The sequence below is a fragment of the Ranitomeya variabilis genome, chromosome 4, assembly GCF_051348905.1.
Source record: "Ranitomeya variabilis isolate aRanVar5 chromosome 4, aRanVar5.hap1, whole genome shotgun sequence".
NCBI classification, from domain to species: Eukaryota; Metazoa; Chordata; class Amphibia; order Anura; family Dendrobatidae; genus Ranitomeya; species Ranitomeya variabilis.
The window spans coordinates 688,427,799-688,447,544 of record NC_135235.1 but is presented as its reverse complement, the minus strand read 5'-3'; the positions used below and the strand labels follow the sequence as shown (position 1 = coordinate 688,447,544).

The 19,746-nt window shown below is 47.5% G+C and overlaps 2 protein-coding genes across 4 annotated transcripts in view; both read right to left on the bottom strand.

The window, feature by feature from the left end:
* Positions 1–1,608, bottom strand: part of LOC143767694 (uncharacterized) — a 28,978-nt gene extending 27,370 nt beyond the window's left edge. Inside the window, exons 1-4 of one of the 3 annotated variants that reach the window (XM_077256183.1) lie at positions 1,321–1,608; positions 576–654; positions 274–453; positions 67–190 (exon numbers count right to left, since the gene is read on the bottom strand). In XM_077256183.1, the coding sequence (XP_077112298.1) occupies positions 67–190; positions 274–453; positions 576–653 (382 nt within the window). In that variant the 5' untranslated portion in view covers position 654; positions 1,321–1,608. Of the gene's footprint in view, positions 1–66; positions 191–273; positions 454–575; positions 1,205–1,320 lie in introns of those variants that run through there. The other 2 variants (XM_077256184.1, XM_077256182.1) reach the window with 2 other exon arrangements.
* LOC143767692 (oocyte zinc finger protein XlCOF8.4-like) overlaps positions 1–19,746 on the bottom strand; it is a 220,744-nt gene that overhangs the window by 126,766 nt on the left and 74,232 nt on the right. The window lies entirely within an intron of this gene.

Below are 19,746 nucleotides of genomic sequence, written 5' to 3'. Positions count from 1 at the left end.
AGGGACTGAATTAATTCTTTACATACAGATATTTATAGGCCATGAGTATTTAGTCCTGTCTATTACCTGGTGATGTGAGGGGCTGGGGAACCTCCATCATGACGTCTTTGTACAGATCTTTGTGTCCTTCTAAATACTCCCACTCCTCCATGGAAAAATAGACGGCGACATCCTGACACCTTATAGGAACCTGACACATACAATGATACCATCATCCCCCTGATCCCTTCATAGCATTACTGAATAATGTCCCAGCATTCCCAGCAGTGTCACCTCTCCAATCAGCAGCTCAATCATCTTGTAGGTGAGTTCTAGGATCTTCTGGTCATTGATGTCCTCATGTACCAGGGGGTGAGATGGATGCCCCGTGATTGGGCTCAGGGGTCTTCCCCATCCCTCAGCCACAGGGTCCTGACAGCGCTCACTAGAGGTCTTCTTCACTACTGTGTAATCCTGGTTATGGAGAGACACATTAATAAATCTCACTACAGACATTTCCTCACCTCTCCAGTTCTGTCCATCTGTTATTCTCATAGATAAGAATGATGTAATGTGACGCCATCAGAATCTCTCACCTCTCCAGTAAGCTGGAAGAGGATCTCTAGGGTGAGGTGTAAAATTCTCTCAGCCATCTGGCCCCTGTCCATATCCATCCTGGAAGATTAATTCAGAAAATTTCTCTTAATATACAAGATGTCCACCGAAAGGATCTGATATTGTAGGGAAATGAATATGAAGAAAATGAGCCAATGTAACATTATAAAGATTGACAACAAGGGGAAGCATACCAGGAGGTAAAATGTGTAGATGTTGTATTCTCTAGTCCTGTATGGACTGGAACACAAGTTGAATTACTGATAAAGACATCTTCTCCATGCTCCCAATCACTGGCTAAGTTGGTCACTGGCTAAGTTGGCAACTTATTGGCTGTAGGAATTATAAGTTTTTTGAGACTGCCCAGGATGTGCTGCCAAAGACAGGAGAAGATGGAGGTCTGCAGAGACCAGTTGTGGCTGTGAAAAGTCATCATGTCATCCCAACAAGATGGCGATCGAAAGAAAGACGACCTCCAGAGAAGATGTAATCCATAAGATACCTGGATGTAAATGTTCATTGTATGGTCTGCAGTGTGATGATGGCTGTTAAAAACAACTCCAAGCATCTTCTTACCTTTTTTAAAGAACATACTGGGAGTTGTAGGGTTGTAAATTCATGCGATACAATTGGTTATGGGGCTGACTTGATATTACAATTGACTGTTGTACTAAGCTTGTTTTTTTGTATTCAAGTACTCTAGGTTATGGTCAGGTATTCATATACCTATGGTGGTTCTGGTGACGTATTCACATACTGATGGAGGCTCTGGTGATGTACCAATTTAATGGTGATGGTTCTGGTGATGTAGTCAAGTTCTGATGGTGGGTCTGTTCATGCATTCATGTACTGATGGTGATTAACAGCCTATGCAAAGACAACTGACAACTTATGTTAATGGACAGGCTAAAACCACTACCTTTCTTTGGCAGACGCTCACAGCGGTACACCTTGTCAATGATGCCTAGAAACAGCATATACTCGACCTCACCTCAACATCACACCCAGTACAGTCCACAGAGATGGCACCCAAATCCCCCTTGCTTCCCCCCGCGTCCCAACTATCCAACCGTTCAATTGACTGCATAGAACCACATATGGGTGAGTCTGAAGAGCTGTTCACACATTCTATGACATGTTCATCAGTAGTGTACTCAAAAGCTTTGCAAAGTCAAGAGGAGTAAATATGTACTGATGCCCAAATTTTTTTTAGCTTGGATCCGGGGCAGGAAGAAGTACGGCACGTACAGCATCCTGACCCTCGTCATCAGATGTTAACCCCTGAGAGGGGGGTTTGATCCTAATGAGACTCATCCGAGGCTCACACGGACTATACTGTGCTGTCAGGGCAAGAAGAGTGACTTCAAGGGCGAGGAATGTGATAACAGAGGATGATGATGATGTGTTAAGATCCCAGTTGGCATGAACACAGAGACACACAGCTGAGTGGTTAATCTGAGGTGGAAGACAATGAGCTTACGTTGCGCCGTACGTTACAGACATGTAGTGATACAGCCACTATCCTGGCCTGGGTGAGGTGCTCTAGAAAGCATGTAAGCTATGTGCTCATTTCTGCTGTTCACACCCCTCTGGTCATCGACTTGCATCGATACAAGTCTTTGTCCATGCCGGTTAAAAGGTTGATATGCAATGTGCTGACACAGTGGAATTCCACTCTGCCATGTTGCAGCGACTGTGGCAGCAGAAACTAGCCCTGATGTAGTATGTCATGTGGTATAGCCTGGGCTAACGCAGTACGGACGTGGCGCATATCACGTTTGCAGAGTGGGCACAGATTAAGGACCTGAGCACCATTCTGCACAGTTTGGAAATGGCTATTAAGATGGTTAGCACCGACGACGCTATCATCAGCATCACTATTCCGGTCATCTACAGCTCTAGCAAAAATTTTCAGTTTGTCTGATTTTTCTCTTTATAGGTATACTTGAGTAAAATGTAAATTGTTCTTTTATTCTATAAACTACTGACAACATGTCTCCAAAGTTCCAAGCAATACATTTTGTATTTATTTTCTGAAAATGAGAAATGGTCAAAATAACAAAAAAATGCATTGCTTGCAGACCTCCAATAATGCAAAAACAAAACAATAACAAGTTCATAATCATTTACAATACTAATGTTTTAACTCAGGAAGAGTTCAGAAATTAATATTTTGTGGAATAACCATGATTTTTAATCACAGCTTTCATGAGTCTTGGCATGCTTTCCACCAGTTTTTCACACTGCTTTGGGTGATCTTATGCCACTCCTGGTACAAAACTTTAAGCAGTTTTTCTTTGTATGATGGCTTGTGACTATCTATCTTCCTCTTGATTACATTCCAAAGGTTTTCAATGGGGTTCACATCTGGAGGTTGGTCTGGCCCTGACAGGGATTTGATGTGGTGGTCCTTCATCCACACCTTGATTGACCTAGCTGTGTAGCATGGCGCATTGTCCTGCTGGAAAAAACAGTCCTCAGAGTTGGGGAACATTGCCTGAGCAGAAGGAATCAACAGTTTTTCCAGGATAACCTTGTATTCGGCTTGATTCATACGTCCTTCGCAAAAAACAACTCTCCCAATTCCAGCCTTGCTGAAGCATCCCCAGATCATCACCAATCCTCCACCAAATTTCACAGTGGGTGCAAGACACTGTGGCTTGTACGCCTCTCCAGGTCTCCGTCTAACCATTAGATGACCAGTTGTTGGGTAAAGCTGAAAATTAGACTCATCAGAGAAGATTACCTTACTCCAGTCATCTATGGTCCAATCCTTATGGTCTTTGGCAAGCTTCAGCCTGGCTCTCCTTTGCTTCTCATTGATTAAAGGCTTTTTTCTAGCTTTACATGACTTGAGTCCTGCCTCTAGGAGCCTGTAACGAACTGTTCTTGCCATGCACTTCACCCCAGCTGCCATTTGCCATTCCTTTTGTAGGACATTTGATGTCATCCTGCGATTGCTGAGTGAAATTCGAATAAGATGATCCCAGTCAGTGAAGAGTCGCTTTTGCCCTCTGCCGGTCTGTTGCTTTGTTGTCCCCAATGTCTGCTGCTTGACCTTGTAATGGACTGCCATCTAAGAAATTTTAAGGATGGAGGCAACATGACGCTCACTGTGTCCTTCTGCTAGTATTGCCAGAATTGAGCCCTTCTTTTCCTCACTCAAGAATTTTCTTTTCAACTCCTTTGGCATGGTTCAAAGTTCATTCCTATTACGTTTGGGATATTACTAGCACTTGTTTTGCCATCCAGCTTGCCCTATTGCAAAAGGATTGTGAACACCACAGCAGTGTTTTTTTATACTTTCCTTCGTTAAAAAAGATTTGGTTCAGGTGATCACCTAATCAGGAGCACATCAAAGGGAAACTGTCAAGCCCCCCCCCTCCTCCCCACGTCGTTTCAAACTAAAAGAGCCACCTTGTGCAGCAGTAATGCTGTATCCTGACAAGGTGGCTCTTTTAGTTCTGGGTGCTGTAACTAGAGAAATAATCAGTTTTATAATTTGTCTGAAATACCTGGTCTTCAGACAAGGAGGCCGGCGTTTCCCCCCTGCTTCAGATAGCACACAGCTGTCACTCACATCTTCTTGGCGCCGGGTGCCGCCTCCTCCTCACCGCTGTTTTCAAAATAGCCGGCGCCTGCGCTCTTTTCCCCTGCCTGGTGCAGACGCAGTGAGCGCTGCCCGTCTTTCCTCATATGCAGTCCTGCTGACTGCGCCTGCGCGGCCGCCCTGCTTTGAATCCCAGCCCCGCAGTGACTTATGATTTATTCACATTGCGGTGAGGAGGAGGCGGCGCCCAGCGCCAAGAAGATGTGAGTGACAGCTGTGTGCTGTCTGAAGCAGGGAAAGGCCTGACTCCTTGTCTGAAGACCAGGTATTTCAGACAAATTATAAAACTGATTATTTCTCTAGTTACAGCACCCAGAACTAAAAGAGCCACCTTGTCAGGATACAGCATTACTGCTGCACAAGGTGTCTCTTTTAGTTTGAAACGACTGGGGGGGGGGGGTGTGACAGGTTCCCTTTAAGTAGAATGAGGTGTACTCTGTCTGGAATTCAACTGACACTGGAATGGAATGGCTGTCAGACATGTAGAGAGGCTGATTTTTAAAAAAACTGTGCAGTGGTCTCTTAATTTTTGCCAGAGTTGTATATGCTGGGGCAGACTGAATAGCCTGTGGGAGGAGATGGTGGTCCCAGAAGAAAAGGAGAAAGCAGAGGAAGATGCGGAAGGAGTAACATTATCTCTAAAGGTACCTTCACACTGAACAACGTAACAACGATATCGCTAGCGATCTGTGACGTTGCAGCGTCCTGGATAGCGATATTGTTGTGTTTGACACGCAGCAGCGATCAGGATCCTGCTGTGACATCGTTGGTCGGAGCTACACTCACTGGCCACTTTATTAGGTACACCTGTCCAACTTCTTGTTAACACTTAATTTCTAATCAGCCAATCACATGGCGGCAACTCAGTGCATTTAGGCATGTAGACATGGTCAAGACAATCTCCTGCAGTTCAAACCGAGCATCAGTATGGGGAAGAAAGGTGATTTGAGTGCCTTTGAACGTGGCATGGTTGTTGGTGCCAGAAGGGCTGGTCTGAGTATTTCAGAAACTGCTGATCTACTGGGATTTTCGCGCACAACCATCTCTAGGGTTTACAGAGAATGGTCCGAAAAAGAAAAAAAATCCAGTGAGCGGCAGTTCTGTGGGCGGAAATGCCTTGTTGATGCCAGAGGTCAGAGAAGAATGGGCAGACTGGTTCGAGCTGATAGAAAGGCAACAGTGACTCAAATCGCCACCCGTTACAACCAAGGTAGGCCTAAGAGCATCTCTGAACGCACAGTGCGTCGAACTTTGAGGCAGATGGGCTACAGCAGCAGAAGACCACACCGGGTACCACTCCTTTCAGCTAAGAACAGGAAACTGAGGCTACAATTTGTACAAGCTCATCGAAATTGGACAGTAGAAGATTGGAAAAACGTTGCTTGGTCTGATGAGTCTCGATTTCTGCTGCGACATTCAGATGGTAGGGTCAGAATTTGGCGTAAACAACATGAAAGCATGGATCCATCCTGCCTTGTATGGAGCATCTTTGAGATGTGCAGCCGACAAATCTGCGGCAACTGTGTGATGCCATCATGTCAATATGGACCAAAATCTCTGAGGAATGCTTCCAGCACCTTGTTGAATCTATGCCACGAAGAATTGAGGCAGTTCTGAAGGCAAAAGGGGGTCCAACCCGTTACTAGCATGGTGTACTTAATAAAGTGGCCGGTGAGTGTAGAAGGCCAGCACCTTATTTAGTCGCTGGATCTCCCGCTGACATCGCTGAATCAGTGTGTGTGACACCGATCCAGCGATGTCTTTGTAGCGCCCCCACTGCCGCAGGGCCGAGGGGTACCCGGTACCGGGCCTCTGAGTCTCTGCTTCTGGGGTTGTCATGGCGGCTAGGCCCCGGCCCGTGACCCTGCCGTGGGGCGCACAGTGAATGATAGGTGTGGATGTTGGTGGTACAGTTGTGGGGTGCAGGTCGCGGTAAATAACGAGGACACCAGGTTGCAGTCTCTTTACCTCTTTACTGGAGATCTCTGAGTCCTCAGTCCAGAATACGGTTCACCAGGCTGCGCAAGTCCGGCCGGTCCAATGGCACCTCCAGAGTTCACTTCACAGGTGGAAATCGGTGCCTTCCTTCTTAGCGCTATGTGTTGTAGTTCTTCCCTGCTATGCTTACGGAAAGTACCCCACAACCGTTGTGTCTGTTTCTCGTGTTCCCTCACAACTCGATTAACTGATCTTCTGCTAATCTTCCGTCCCTTCCTGATGTTACAGTTAGAACGGCACCCGTTTGTCGGGTAGGCCTGGAGTTCTTCCGGGACCCTAGAGACGCCCCTCTCCCGCAATTGCCTCCCAAGACTTCATAGGTGATTTAGGTGAGACAGCCCGCCTGAGACTGACTGTCCTGCCGCTGTTTAGAGTATTGCTTGAAGCTGTCTAATGAAATACTCCCTCGGCGTTCCGGCCGCCGGTAGTGCGCCTCAGTAGGATGTTGCTCCGGTCTTACAGCACGACCCCTACTGGTATTCTCCTATTGCTTGATCTCGTTTCTCACTCAGCACAATCTATCTCGCTTCTAGTCCTTTCTTGGGTCCCGCCGCTTCCCGGAGCTGGCGCGGACCCGTTACGTTCTTTTCAATGCCAAGCCTCTGTCAGGATCCCACCCCCGACAGAGGCCCTACTGTCTCTTCCTCCACAACACCCTCTGCCACCAGGTGTTGCTTCGTCCAATCCAGTCAGCTTTCTCCTCTAACTTCCTGCCTGACCCCCAGTTTACCCACTATGGTGGGGAATGGCCTAATGAATAGCACCCTTAGCTCCCCCCGGAGGCCCAGCTGTGAAATGTATTGGTGTCTGTGATACCTGATCAGATGAACTCCTTCAGTGCCATCGGACGCACCATGGCTCCCCATAGTGGCGGAGCCACAGTACTGCAACGACCAGGACTCTGGGGCGCTGCACTCCCCCCTGGTTAAACACAGTACTCCGGGACTGGGAAGAAAACAACAATACAAGTTAGCAAAAAGACATACAGTTTCATTGAGTGTAATAACAATAAGTATACTTGAACAGGCTTCCCTTTATGGGAGGTGAGAACACTTGAACGTTACAAACATGGTTAACATTATAAATTACAGGCTATAAATAACTCCTGTTACCCAACCGGACATTCTACTTAAGTGCAAAAATTGTTGAACAATAATTTAACATTGCCTTTAAGGACTCACACTCTAAATCCACTAAAGACCTTCCTATAATCACATTATAAGGCACTTTAACTTTCTCATTCTCCTTCTTTAAATCTGCAGGACCGCCTGTCCTATCGGCACCAGACCTACTGCCTCTCCTTTCTTTTACAGGACCGCCCCGTTCAGCCAGGGCCTACTGCCTTTTCAACTACTATACACAGTATAGAACATAACATTTCTTTCAGTTTAAGAGCACTGAGTCATCTCTACATGACTCCTATCAGGACTCAGGGTTTACCTTCTATCCTAACTTTCTATCAGCATTATCTAAACATTGTCTATCGAACATTAAGCCTTCTCATTATCTTTCTTCCTTTCTTGCATGCTGGACACCACATCTATTTCTACGGGCCCACTGCATCCTTCTTCTATCTTTCACCTTTTACTTCTCAGAGCACATCATCAGTATTCCTTCACATTTAACTAATTAAACACATATAACTCTCTTGTACAAACATTATCATCACTTTTCTCTCATTGACATTATTGCTATTCATCTTAAGCAATTTTACTATTGAAATGCGGCAAATGAACATCCCCTTTAAGAGGGGATCAAGTCTTTCTGAGGTAGTTCGTCTTCTCAGACTACCAGTCCATGCTCAGCAAAGGTTCCAGTGCGGTATCTTCGCAAAGAGTCTTTAAATAAAACCAGTAGGGAGCGCCTTTAATAAGGTGCAAACTATTTACAAAAAGTTCGGATCATGCACTGTTCATGATTTCAACAGTTTTTGAATAACATAGAAAAATAACCAAAAACAATAGGGATCCCGGGTCCATAGAAGGATCCCTTTAAGAGTTTACCCTGAGCGGGTTTAGCAGAACACAGGAAAACAGTAACTATTTACAGATTCATGGTATCGAGGTTTATCTTCATATTAAATCACAAGACATCAGCCGAAAGTGGGTACCTTCTGACTGTGCAGACTGTGATCCTAGGTCAGCAGCTGATGCCGCACCAGTATCACCGATGGATTTCCCTGGTGCAGTCAGACCACCCGATGTCTGGACCCGAAGGCGGACTCTAGCCGCCAGCTCAGTCGCTGCAATGAGACGTACGGCGGCAATGTTGGTAAGATCCGTTACGTCTGGTTCCATCATGGTGGAAGTACCAGACGATGCTTCCCCAAGCTCACAACGGCGCACGTCCCGGGCATACCACCCGTATGTATTCCGATGACGGGTGTAAGTCACTGGATCTCCCCTTTGTAGCGGATCACCCCTTCGGCCACAGCAGGGGGCCCTCACGTTGCAACTGGCAACGAAGACGTCGGTTGGCAGTCCCGGTTCCTGTATGGAGCCCCATCCTCTCTTCGGGTGGAAGGCCAATACAGTGCCCCGCCTCACCATGTCCCGGTCATCACATGCAGGCGGTGGTTGTCGTACCCTCGGTGGGGCAGTCAGCTCTGCCTCTTTCTGCCTTTTCCAATGTAGGATCAGGCATTGTTTGTATTGCTCCCAGGTAAGCACAGCAAGGGTGAATCCTTCTTCCCGAACCCCATCTGGCCCAACCCAGGGGGTGTCCCACTGGAGGGTCACCCCATCTGGGCCTACGTCTACGGGTTCCCCCATCCTAGTCGGCAGCGGTGGCACCAGCTTCCCCATTGCATCGGGGGGTAACACCACTAGCTCTGCCGATAGTAGGCGGCTTTTACTGGGGTGAGGACCGGTCGCGGGAGCGGGATCGAGCAGGGGAGCAGGGGCGTCTCCCATACCTGCGCCTGATGTGGTTCCACCGATGTCGATCCGGTCCATTGACGAGAACGCTGGAGTCGGCCGCAGCCCGGACCGCGGCTCCTCCAATGGGGTTCCCGGGTGCGGCTCCGCCCACCATGGTTCCTCCTCCGCTGGCTCCGAGGACGGGATGGGCAAGCTCAGCTCCGCGGCCGGTTCCAAAGAATTCGGATCTTTCCGCTGCAGTGGACATAGGTCCGCCTCTGGTGAAGGAGGGCAACCCGGAATCGCTTCTTCCTCGTTCAGGTACTTGCTGCTCGTCATCGCTGCCTGATAGTCGGTGGCAGTGCATGCACCTGACTCCGCCATTTCTCCTGGGCCGGGCTTCTCCATCTCCTGCTTCCCGCCGTTGCAAATCAGGGGGTGGTCTTGTACTCCGAGGCAGGTCATCGCTTTGCAGCCAGAAACACAGGGGGCGGTAGCCATTTCTCGCGCCACTCTGATAGTCTCCTCCCATGGCACGCCCTCCTTCTTCTCTGGCGTAGCAATGGCGGCGGCTTTTGGCGGGAACTTCTCTTGGTCAATGGCAGTACACAGTCTCTCAATAAAGTACAGTCCAAGCACAACAAATTACAGTTCCAAGGCACACATGACCCGATTCTTCAGGCTTAAGTAGATCCTGTTCGTGACGCCAAGTTGTAGCGCCCCCACTGCCGCAGGGCCGAGGGGTACCCGGTACCGGGCCTCTGAGTCTCTGCTTCTGGGGTTGTCACGGCGGCTAGGCCCCGGCCCGTGACCCTGCCGTGGGGCGCACAGTGAATGATAGGTGTGGATGTTGGTGGTACAGTTGTGGGGTGCAGGTCGCGGTAAATAACGAGGACACCAGGTTGCAGTCTCTTTACCTCTTTACTGGAGATCTCTGAGTCCTCAGTCCAGAATACGGTTCACCAGGCTGCGCAAGTCCGGCCGGTCCAATGGCACCTCCAGAGTTCACTTCACAGGTGGAAATCGGTGCCTTCCTTCTTAGCGCTATGTGTTGTAGTCCTTCCCTGCTATGCTTACGGACAGTACCCCACAACCGTTGTGTCTGTTTCTCGTGTTCCCTCACAACTCGATTAACTGATCTTCAGCTAATCTTCCGTCCCTTCCTGATGTTACAGTTAGAACGGCACCCGTTTGTCGGGTAGGCCTGGAGTTCTTCCGGGACCCTAGAGACGCCCCTCTCCCGCAATTGCCTCCCAAGACTTCATAGGTGATTTAGGTGAGACAGCCCGCCTGAGACTGACTGTCCTGCCGCTGTTTAGAGTATTGCTTGAAGCTGTCTAATGAAATACTCCCTCGGCGTTCCGGCCGCCGGTAGTGCGCCTCAGTAGGATGTTGCTCCGGTCTTACAGCACGACCCCTACTGGTATTCTCCTATTGCTTGATCTCGTTTCTCACTCAGCACAATCTATCTCGCTTCTAGTCCTTTCTTGGGTCCCGCCGCTTCCCGGAGCTGGCGCGGACCCGTTACGTTCTTTTCAATGCCAAGCCTCTGTCAGGATCCCACCCCCGACAGAGGCCCTACTGTCTCTTCCTCCACAACACCCTCTGCCACCAGGTGTTGCTTCGTCCAATCCAGTCAGCTTTCTCCTCTAACTTCCTGCCTGACCCCCAGTTTACCCACTATGGTGGGGAGTGGCCTAATGAATAGCACCCTTAGCTCCCCCCGGAGGCCCAGCTGTGAAATGTATTGGTGTCTGTGATACCTAATCAGATGAACTCCTTCAGTGCCATTGGACGCACCATGGCTCCCCATAGTGGCGGAGCCACAGTACTGCAACGACCAGGACTCTGGGGCACTGCATCTTCACTGGTAACCAGGGTAAACATTGGGTTACTAAGTGCAGGGCCGCGCTTAGTAACCCGATATTTACCCTGGTTACCAGTGTAAATGTAAAAAAAAAAAAAAACACTACATACTTACATTCCGATGTCTGTCGCCTCCCCCGGCGTTCTGCTTCCCTGCACTGTGTCAGCGCCGGCTGGCCGTAAAGCAGGGCACAGCGGTGACGTCACCGCTCTGCTCGGCCGGTGCTTACAGTGCAGGGAAGCAGAACGCCGGGGGACGCGACAGACATCGGAATGTAAGTATGTAGTGTTTGGGTTTTTTTACATTTACACTGGTAACCAGGGTAAACATCGGGTTACTAAGCGCGGCCCTGCTCTTAGTAACCTGATGTTTACCCTGGTTACCCGGGGACTTCGGCATCGTTGGTCGCTGGAGAGCTGTCTGTGTGACAGCTCTCCAGCGACCACACAACGACGCTGCAGCGATCGGCATCGTTGTCTAGATCGCTGCAGCATCGCTAAATGTGATGGTACCTTTAGTTCAAGACTGTTGTTACACAGATGGGTGCCAAAGGAAAGTGGATAACTGCAATCAGGTGGGACTGGTGATAACACACAAAGTGATATCGAAGGTGCATGATCCAATTAACAAATAGAGGAGGAAGAGGTGATGGGCGAGCAACTGGAAGATGAAGAGGATAATCCTCTCTATTGTTCATGGTTGGAGGGAAGGGGCAGCAGAAACGAGTCTCATTGTTACCCAGCCACCAACACAGCATGGGCTTGAACCTCATGGTAGAGCCCGACATATGAGTGACTTCTTGCTGCACTAGCTGTAACATGATCCCCTTATAGTTATAATTAGGAATTATGTTGACTACTGCGTTGCCACTCTGTTAGATCCATTTCATGAAACCAAATTTTGCCAGATGATTCCAGCCCTAGAAAGGGACCCACGAATGCTGGAGTATCGAAACACGCTTTTACACAACCTTAAGAGAGCATTTCTCTAAGACAGCAGTGATGCACACAGTTCGCATTGCAGCTCTACAGTTCCAACCTCCGGCACGTCAATTAGTCAAAGCCAAAACATTAGACCAACTCGTGCACCAGGACAACAGAGTCCAAGTCCTACACATGATGAACGAATTGAGAGGATGGTGCAGGAGAATCTAGAATGGAATAATTCCATCAGGAAGGGTTTGGACCCTTTCACATTTTGGTCTTCCAAAATGGATGAGTGGCCTGAGCTTGTCTCACACGCCTTGGAGGTTTTAACATGCCCGGCAGCCAGCGTTCTCTCAGAACATGTCTTCAGTGCTGCTGGTAGTGTCCTGATGGACAAACACAGCCAGATGTCCCCTAAAAGTGTAGACCATCCAACTTTCATCAAGATGAACAAGTCATGGATCTCCAATGACTTTTGCACCCCAATCGCAGACTGTACAGACTAGGTGATATTGCATTTTTTACTGTGATGCATTAATGTCATGTAACTGCACTCTGTGATATCTTTAGTGTGGCTTCTGTACCTGCTGTGGCTGCTGCTGATGTTAACACATTTGTGGAAATGTGAACAGTCATGGTTGGTAGACATCTGCTTGGTTAGCTGTAGTGGAAGACATCTCGGTCCCAATTATACGATTTCTATTCTCGTGACAGTTATTCCACTTCCGTGGTGCCAGGCCCTCACTTTTTAAAAGGTGAACACTCCTGATTGGGTGTCCGTATCTGTATTGGGTATAGTGGAAGAACTGTCGGTCCCCATTATGCTATTTCTACTGTGGTGAAATTGATGCCACTTCTGTGGTGTAAGGCCCTCATTTGTTTAAATGTCAACACTCCTGGTGGGTGTCCATCTGCTGGATTGGGTGTAGTGGAAGACCTGTCGTTCCCTATTATACTATATCTACTCTCTTGATATTGATGACACTTTGGTGGTGTCTGCCAATAATGTTTGGAAATCTGAACACTCCTGGTTGGATCTCCTTCATGCGTATTGCCTTTATCAGTAGGCCTCCAAGACCGTCAGGCCTCCACTTCCTTGAACTCAACTACCCATGTTACTATCCTGACAATGGTAGTCTACAAAACTGATATTCGTGCCACCTAAGTGTGGCTCAGCATGAAAGCAGGTTGAGGTGTTGCATGTGGTATCAGGGCTCCCAGCAAAGGTAGCCTACAACGATCCCTCACCCACCTCGTCTTACTGTGATGTTCAATTGAAAGTTGTAAATTCTGTCTCAGACCCCAATACCTCATGCCTGTCAGATTGCTGCAGTGTCATGCTACAATTAGTACTGTGTTGTGAATTCTGCTCTTGGGCTCCCTCCGGTGGTTGTAAGTGGTAGCGCTGCTGTCTCTGAATCGCAGCATTTATCAGGTGTGTTCACTTTTTGCAATTTTGACTGGGCTATTTAGTCTTGCTTCACCCTTTAGTCAGTGCCAGTTGTCCATTGTTCCTGGAGGTTTCACATCCCTGCCTGGTCTCTTCTGCTTTGCAGTTCATTTCAACAAAGATAAGTTCTGGCCTTGATTTTGCTGTCCACATGCTGTGGCCTTGTTGTTCAGTTCTTTTCTATGTTTTTTCTTGTCCAGCTTGGTCAGTATAAGGATTTGTTTAGCCAAGCTGGTATCTCTGGAGATGCAGATATACCCTCCATATCTTTAGTTAGCTGTGGAGATTTTGTATTTTCTGTGGTGGATATTTGCTAGTGTTTTTATACTGACCGCATAGTACTCTGTCCTATCCTTTCTATTTAGCTAGAAGTGGCCTCCTTTGCTAAATTCTCATTTCAGTCTGTGTATGTTTTTTCCCTCTCCTCTCACAGTCAATATTTGTGGGGGGCTGCCTATCCTTTGGAGATTTTCTCTGAGGCAAGATAGTTTTCCCTTTTCTATCTCTAGGGGTAATTAGTCCTCCGGCTGTGTCGAGATGTCTAGGGAGTGAAAGGTACATTCCACGGCTACTTCTAGTTGCGGTGTTAAGTTCAGGGTCTGCGGTCAGTACAGGTACCACCTTCTCCAGAGTACGTCTCATGCTGCTCTTAGGCCACCAGATCATAACAGTAAAACTGGCCAACAATGAGTTAACCGCATCTCAGAAGAAGGGAAGGAAAGTGCTGAGCCATTTTTTTTTCTGTAGTCTGTGTTGTTTTTTTTTTCTTCCCTCTTTACCTCTGGGTGGCTCAGGAGTTCGGCGCTGATATGGATGTTCAGGGATTGGCTTCTCGTGTGGATCAACTTGCTGCTAGAGTACAGGGTATTTCCGATTATATCGTTCAGACTCCGGTTTTAGATCCTAGAATTCCAACACCTGATTTGTTTTTTGGGGATAGGTCCAAGTTTCTGGGCTTTAAAAATAACTGTAAACTGTTTTTTGCTCTGAAACCCCGTTCCTCTGGTGATCCCATCCAGCAGGTTAAAATTGTTATATCTCTGCTGCGTGGTGACCCCCAGGATTGGGCATTTGCCCTGGAACCTGGGAATCCGGCGTTGCTTAATGTAGACACCTTTTTTCAGGCGCTTGGGTTATTGTATGATGAACCTAATTCAGTGGATCATGCTGAGAAGACCTTGTTGGCCCTGTCTCAGGGTCAAGAAGCAGCAGAATCATATTGCCAGAAGTTTAGAAAATGGTCTGTACTGACTAAATGGAATGAGGATGCCTTGGCGGCAATCTTCAGAAAGGGTCTTTCTGAATCCGTTAAAAATGTTATGGTGAGGTTCCCCACGCCTGCTGGTCTGAGTGATTCTATGTCTCTGGCCATTCAGATTGATCGGCGCTTGCGCGAGCGCAGAGTTGTGCACACTATGGCATTGTCTTCCGAGCGCAGTCCTGAGCCTATGCAGTGCGATAGGATTGTGTCTAGAGCTGAACGACAAGGATTCAGACGTCAGAATAGGTTGTGTTTTTACTGCGGGGATTCTGCTCATGTTATTTCTGATTGCCCTAAGCGTACCAAGAGAATCGCTAGTTCTGTTACCATCAGTACTGTACAACCTAAATTTCTGTTATCTGTGACCCTGATCTGCTCATTATCGTCATTTTCTGTCATGGCATTTGTGGATTCAGGCGCCGCTCTAAACTTAATGGACTTAGAATTTGCCAGACGTTGTGGTTTCCCCTTGCAGCCTTTGCAGAGTCCTATTCCTTTGAGGGGCATTGATGCTACACCGTTGGCTAAAAATAAACCTCAGTTTTGGACACAGCTGACCATGTGCATGGCGCCAGCCCATCAGGAAGATTGTCGTTTTCTGGTGTTGCATAATTTGCATGATGCTGTTGTGCTGGGTTTCCCATGGTTACAGGTGCATAATACGGTATTAGATTGGAAATCTATGTCTGTGACTAGTTGGGGTTGTCAGGGGGTTCATGGTGACGTTCCTTTGATGTCAATTGCCTCCTCCCCCTCTTCTGAAATTCCTGAGTTTTTGTCAGATTTACAGGATGTATTCGATGAGCCCAAGTCCAGTTCCCTTCCACCGCATAGGGACTGTGATTGTGCTATTGACTTGATTCCAGGCTGTAAGTTCCCTAAGGGCCAACTTTTCAACCTGTCTGTGCCAGAACATACCGCCATGCGGAGCTATGTTAAGGAGTCCTTGGAGAAGGGGCATATTCGGCCATCTTCTTCACCATTGGGAGCAGGTTTTTTTTTTGTTGCCAAAAAAGATGGCTCCTTGAGACCTTGTATTGATTATTGCCTCTTGAATAAGATCACGGTCAAATTCCAATACCCTTTGCCTTTGCTATCTGATCTGTTTGCTAGGATTAAGGGGGCTAGTTGGTTTACTAAGATTGACCTTCGAGGGGCATATAATCTTGTTCGTATTAAGCAGGGTGACGAATGGAAACATGCGTTTAATACGGCCGAAGGCCATTTTGAATACCTTGTGATGCCATTCGGACTCTCTAATGCTCCATCTGTGTTTCAGTCCTTCATGCATGATATATTTCGGAATTATCTTGATAAATTCATGATTGCATATTTGGATGATATTTTTATTTTTTCAGATGATTGGGAGTCTCATGTGAAACAAGTCAGGATGGTATTTCAGATCCTTTGTGATAATGCCTTGTTTGTGAAGGGGTCTAAGTGCCTCTTTGGAGTACAGAAGATTTCTTTTTTGGGCTTCATTTTTTCTCCCTCATCTATAGAAATGGATCTGGTTAAGGTTCAGGCCATTCATGATTGGATCCAGCCCACATCCGTGAAGAGCCTTCAGAAATTTTTGGGCTTTGCTAATTTTTATCGTCGTTTCATTGCCAACTTCTCCAGTGTGGTTAAACCCCTGACCGATTTGACGAAGAAAGGACCTGATGTGACAAATTGGTCCTCTGCGGCTGTTTCTGCCTTTCAGGAGCTTAAACGCCGATTTACTTCTGCCCCTGTGTTGCGTCAGCCAGATGTTTCTCTTCCTTTTCAGGCTGAGGTTGACGCTTCTGAGATTGGGGCAGGGGCCGTTTTGTCTCAGAGGAATTCTGATGGTTCCTTAATGAAACCGTGTGCCTTCTTTTCTCGAAAGTTTTCGCCTGCGAAACGCAATTATGATGTCGGCAATCGTGAGTTGTTGGCTATGAAGTGGGCATTTGAGGAGTGGCGACATTGGCTTGAGGGGGCCAAGCACCGTATTGTGGTCTTGACCGATCATAAGAATCTGATTTATCTCGAGTCTGCCAAACGGCTGAATACTAGACAGGCCCGATGGTCCCTGTTTTTCTCCCGTTTTGATTTTGTGGTCTCGTATCTTCCGGGTTCTAAGAATGTTAAGGCTGATGCCCTCTCTAGGAGCTTTTTGCCTGATTCTCCTGAGGTCCTTGAGCCGGTCGGTATTCTGAGGGAAGGGGTGATTCTTTCTGCCATCTCCCCTGATTTACGACGGGTTCTTCAGGAATTTCAGGCTGATAAACCTGACCGCTGTCCAGTGGGGAAATTGTTTGTTCCTGACAGATGGACTAGTAAAGTGATTTCGGAGGTTCATTGTTCTGTGTTAGCTGGTCATCCTGGGATTTTTGGTACCAGAGATTTGGTTGGTAGGACCTTTTGGTGGCCTTCTTTATCACGGGATGTGCGTTCTTTTGTGCAGTCCTGTGGGACTTGTGCGCGGGCCAAGTCTTGCTGTTCCCATGCTAGTGGGTTGCTTTTGCCTTTGCCGGTCCCTGAGAGGCCTTGGACGCATATTTCTATGGATTTTATTTCGGATCTTCCGGTTTCCCAGAGGATGTCAGTTATCTGGGTGGTTTGTGACCGGTTTTCTAAGATGGTTCATTTGGTACCTTTGCCTAAATTGCCTTCCTCTTCTGATTTGGTTCCGTTGTTTTTTCAGCATGTGGTTAGTTTGCATGGCATTCCGGAGAATATTGTGTCCGATAGAGGTTCCCAGTTTGTTTCTAGGTTTTGGCGGGCCTTTTGTGCTAGGCTGGGCATTGATTTGTCTTTTTCTTCCGCATTTCATCCTCAGACAAATGGCCAAACCGAGCAAACTAATCAGACTTTGGAAACTTATTTGAGATGCTTTGTGTCTGCTGATCAGGATGATTGGGTGGCTTTCTTGCCATTGGCCGAGTTTGCCCTTAATAATCGGGCTAGTTCTGCTACCTTGGTTTCACCCTTCTTTTGTAACTCTGGTTTTCATCCTCGTTTTTCTTCGGGGCAGGTTGAGCCTTCTGATTGTCCTGGGGTGGACTCTGTGGTTGACAGGTTGCAGCAAATTTGGGCTCATGTTGTTGACAATTTGGTGTTGTCTCAGGAGGGGGCTCAGCGTTTTGCTAACCGTTGTCGGTGTGTTGGTTCCCGGCTTCGGGTTGGGGATTTGGTCTGGTTGTCTTCCCGTCATGTCCCTATGAAGGTTTCTTCCCCTAAGTTTAAGCCTCGGTTTATTGGCCCTTATAGGATTTCTGAGATTATCAATCCAGTGTCTTTTCGTTTGGCCCTTCCAGCCTCTTTTTCCATCCATATTGTTTTTCATAGATCTTTGTTGCGGAAATGTGTGGTGGCAGTTGTTCCCTCTGTTGATCCTCCTGCCCCGGTGTTGATTGATGGGGAGTTGGAGTATGTGGTGGAGAAGATTTTGGATTCTCGTTTTTTGAGGCGGAAGCTTCAGTATCTTGTCAAATGGAAGGGTTATGGCCAGGAGGATAATTCTTGGGTTGTTGCCTCCGATGTTCATGCTGATGATTTGGTTCGTGCCTTTCATTTGGCTCGTCCGGATCGGCCTGGGGGCTCTGGTGAGGGTTCAGTGACCCCTCCTCAAGGGGGGGGGGGTACTGTTATGATCCTAATGGCTGAGGATCACAAAACGGACTAGCTAAGTTTATGACAAACACGAGCTCTAGGGAGGTGGTAACTGGACTGACCGCAAACCTGATGCTAACCAACACACTAAAGGTAGCCGGTGAACGTGCCTAAAATCCTGGACGTCTCGACGCAGCCTGAGAAACTATCTACTCCTGGAGGGAAAGAAGGACCTCATTTGCCTCAAGAGAAATCACCCCAAAGATATAGGAAGCCCCCAACAAATAATAACGGTGAGGTAAGGGGAAAACACAAACGTAGAAATGAAAACAGATTCAGCAAATGAGGCCCGCTAATACTAGATAGCAGAAGACAGATAGGGAACTGTGCGGTCAGTAAAAAACCCTATGCAAAATATCCACGCTGAGAATACAAGAACCCCCACACCAACTAACGGTGTGAGGGGAGAAACTCAGCCCCCTAGAGCTACCAGCAAGCAAGGAAATCACATATTAGCAAGCTGGACAAGAAAACAAAAATAAACCAAGAAACATATGACCACTGATGGTCAAAAAATGAACCAAGCAAAACTTAGCTTCTCTTGAAGAGACTGATAACGAAGGACTGCAGGAGAGCTCCAAAATAGCACTGAAGACATTGACAGCAGGCAACAACTGAGAGTCCAGGTGAACTAAATAGGAAACAGCTAACAGATAACGAGACAGCTGATCCAGCCTAGACCTGCAGACTGACACAAAGAACCACCAGAGGGAGCCCAAAGACAGCACTCACACAGTACCAGTTGTGACCACAAGAGGGAGCCCAAAAACAGAGTTCACACCATAGGTACTATTGTGAATTCTGCTCTTGGGCTCCCTCCGGTGGTTGTAAGTGGTAGCGCTGCTGTCTCTGAATCGCAGCATTAATCAGGTGTGTTCACTTTTTGCAATTTTGACTGGGCTATTTAGTCTTGCTTCACCCTTTAGTCAGTGCCAGTTGTCCATTGTTCCTGGAGGATTCACATCCCTGCCTGGTCTCTTCTGCTTTTCAGTTCATTTCAACAAAGATAAGTTCTGGCCTTGATTTTGCTGTCCACATGCTGTGGCCTTGTTGTTCAGTTCTTTTCTATGTTTTTTCTTGTCCAGCTTGGTCAGTATAAGGATTTGTTTAGCCAAGCTGGTATCTCTGGAGATGCAGATATACCCTCCATATCTTTAGTTAGCTGTGGAGATTTTGTATTTTCTGTGGTGGATATTTGCTAGTGTTTTTATACTGACCGCTTAGTACTCTGTCCTATCCTTTCTATTTAGCTAGAAGTGGCCTCCTTTGCTAAATTCTCATTTCAGTCTGTGTATGTTTTTTCCCTCTCCTCTCACAGTCAATATTTGTGGGGGGCTGCCTATCCTTTGGGGATTTTCTCTGAGGCAAGATAGTTTTCCCTTTTCTATCTCTAGGGGTAATTAGTCCTCCGGCTGTGTCGAGATGTCTAGGGAGCGCTAGGTACATTCCACGGCTACTTCTAGTTGCGGTGATAAGTTCAGGGTCTGCGGTCAGTACAGGTACCACCTTCTCCAGAGTACGTCTCATGCTGCTCTTAGGCCAC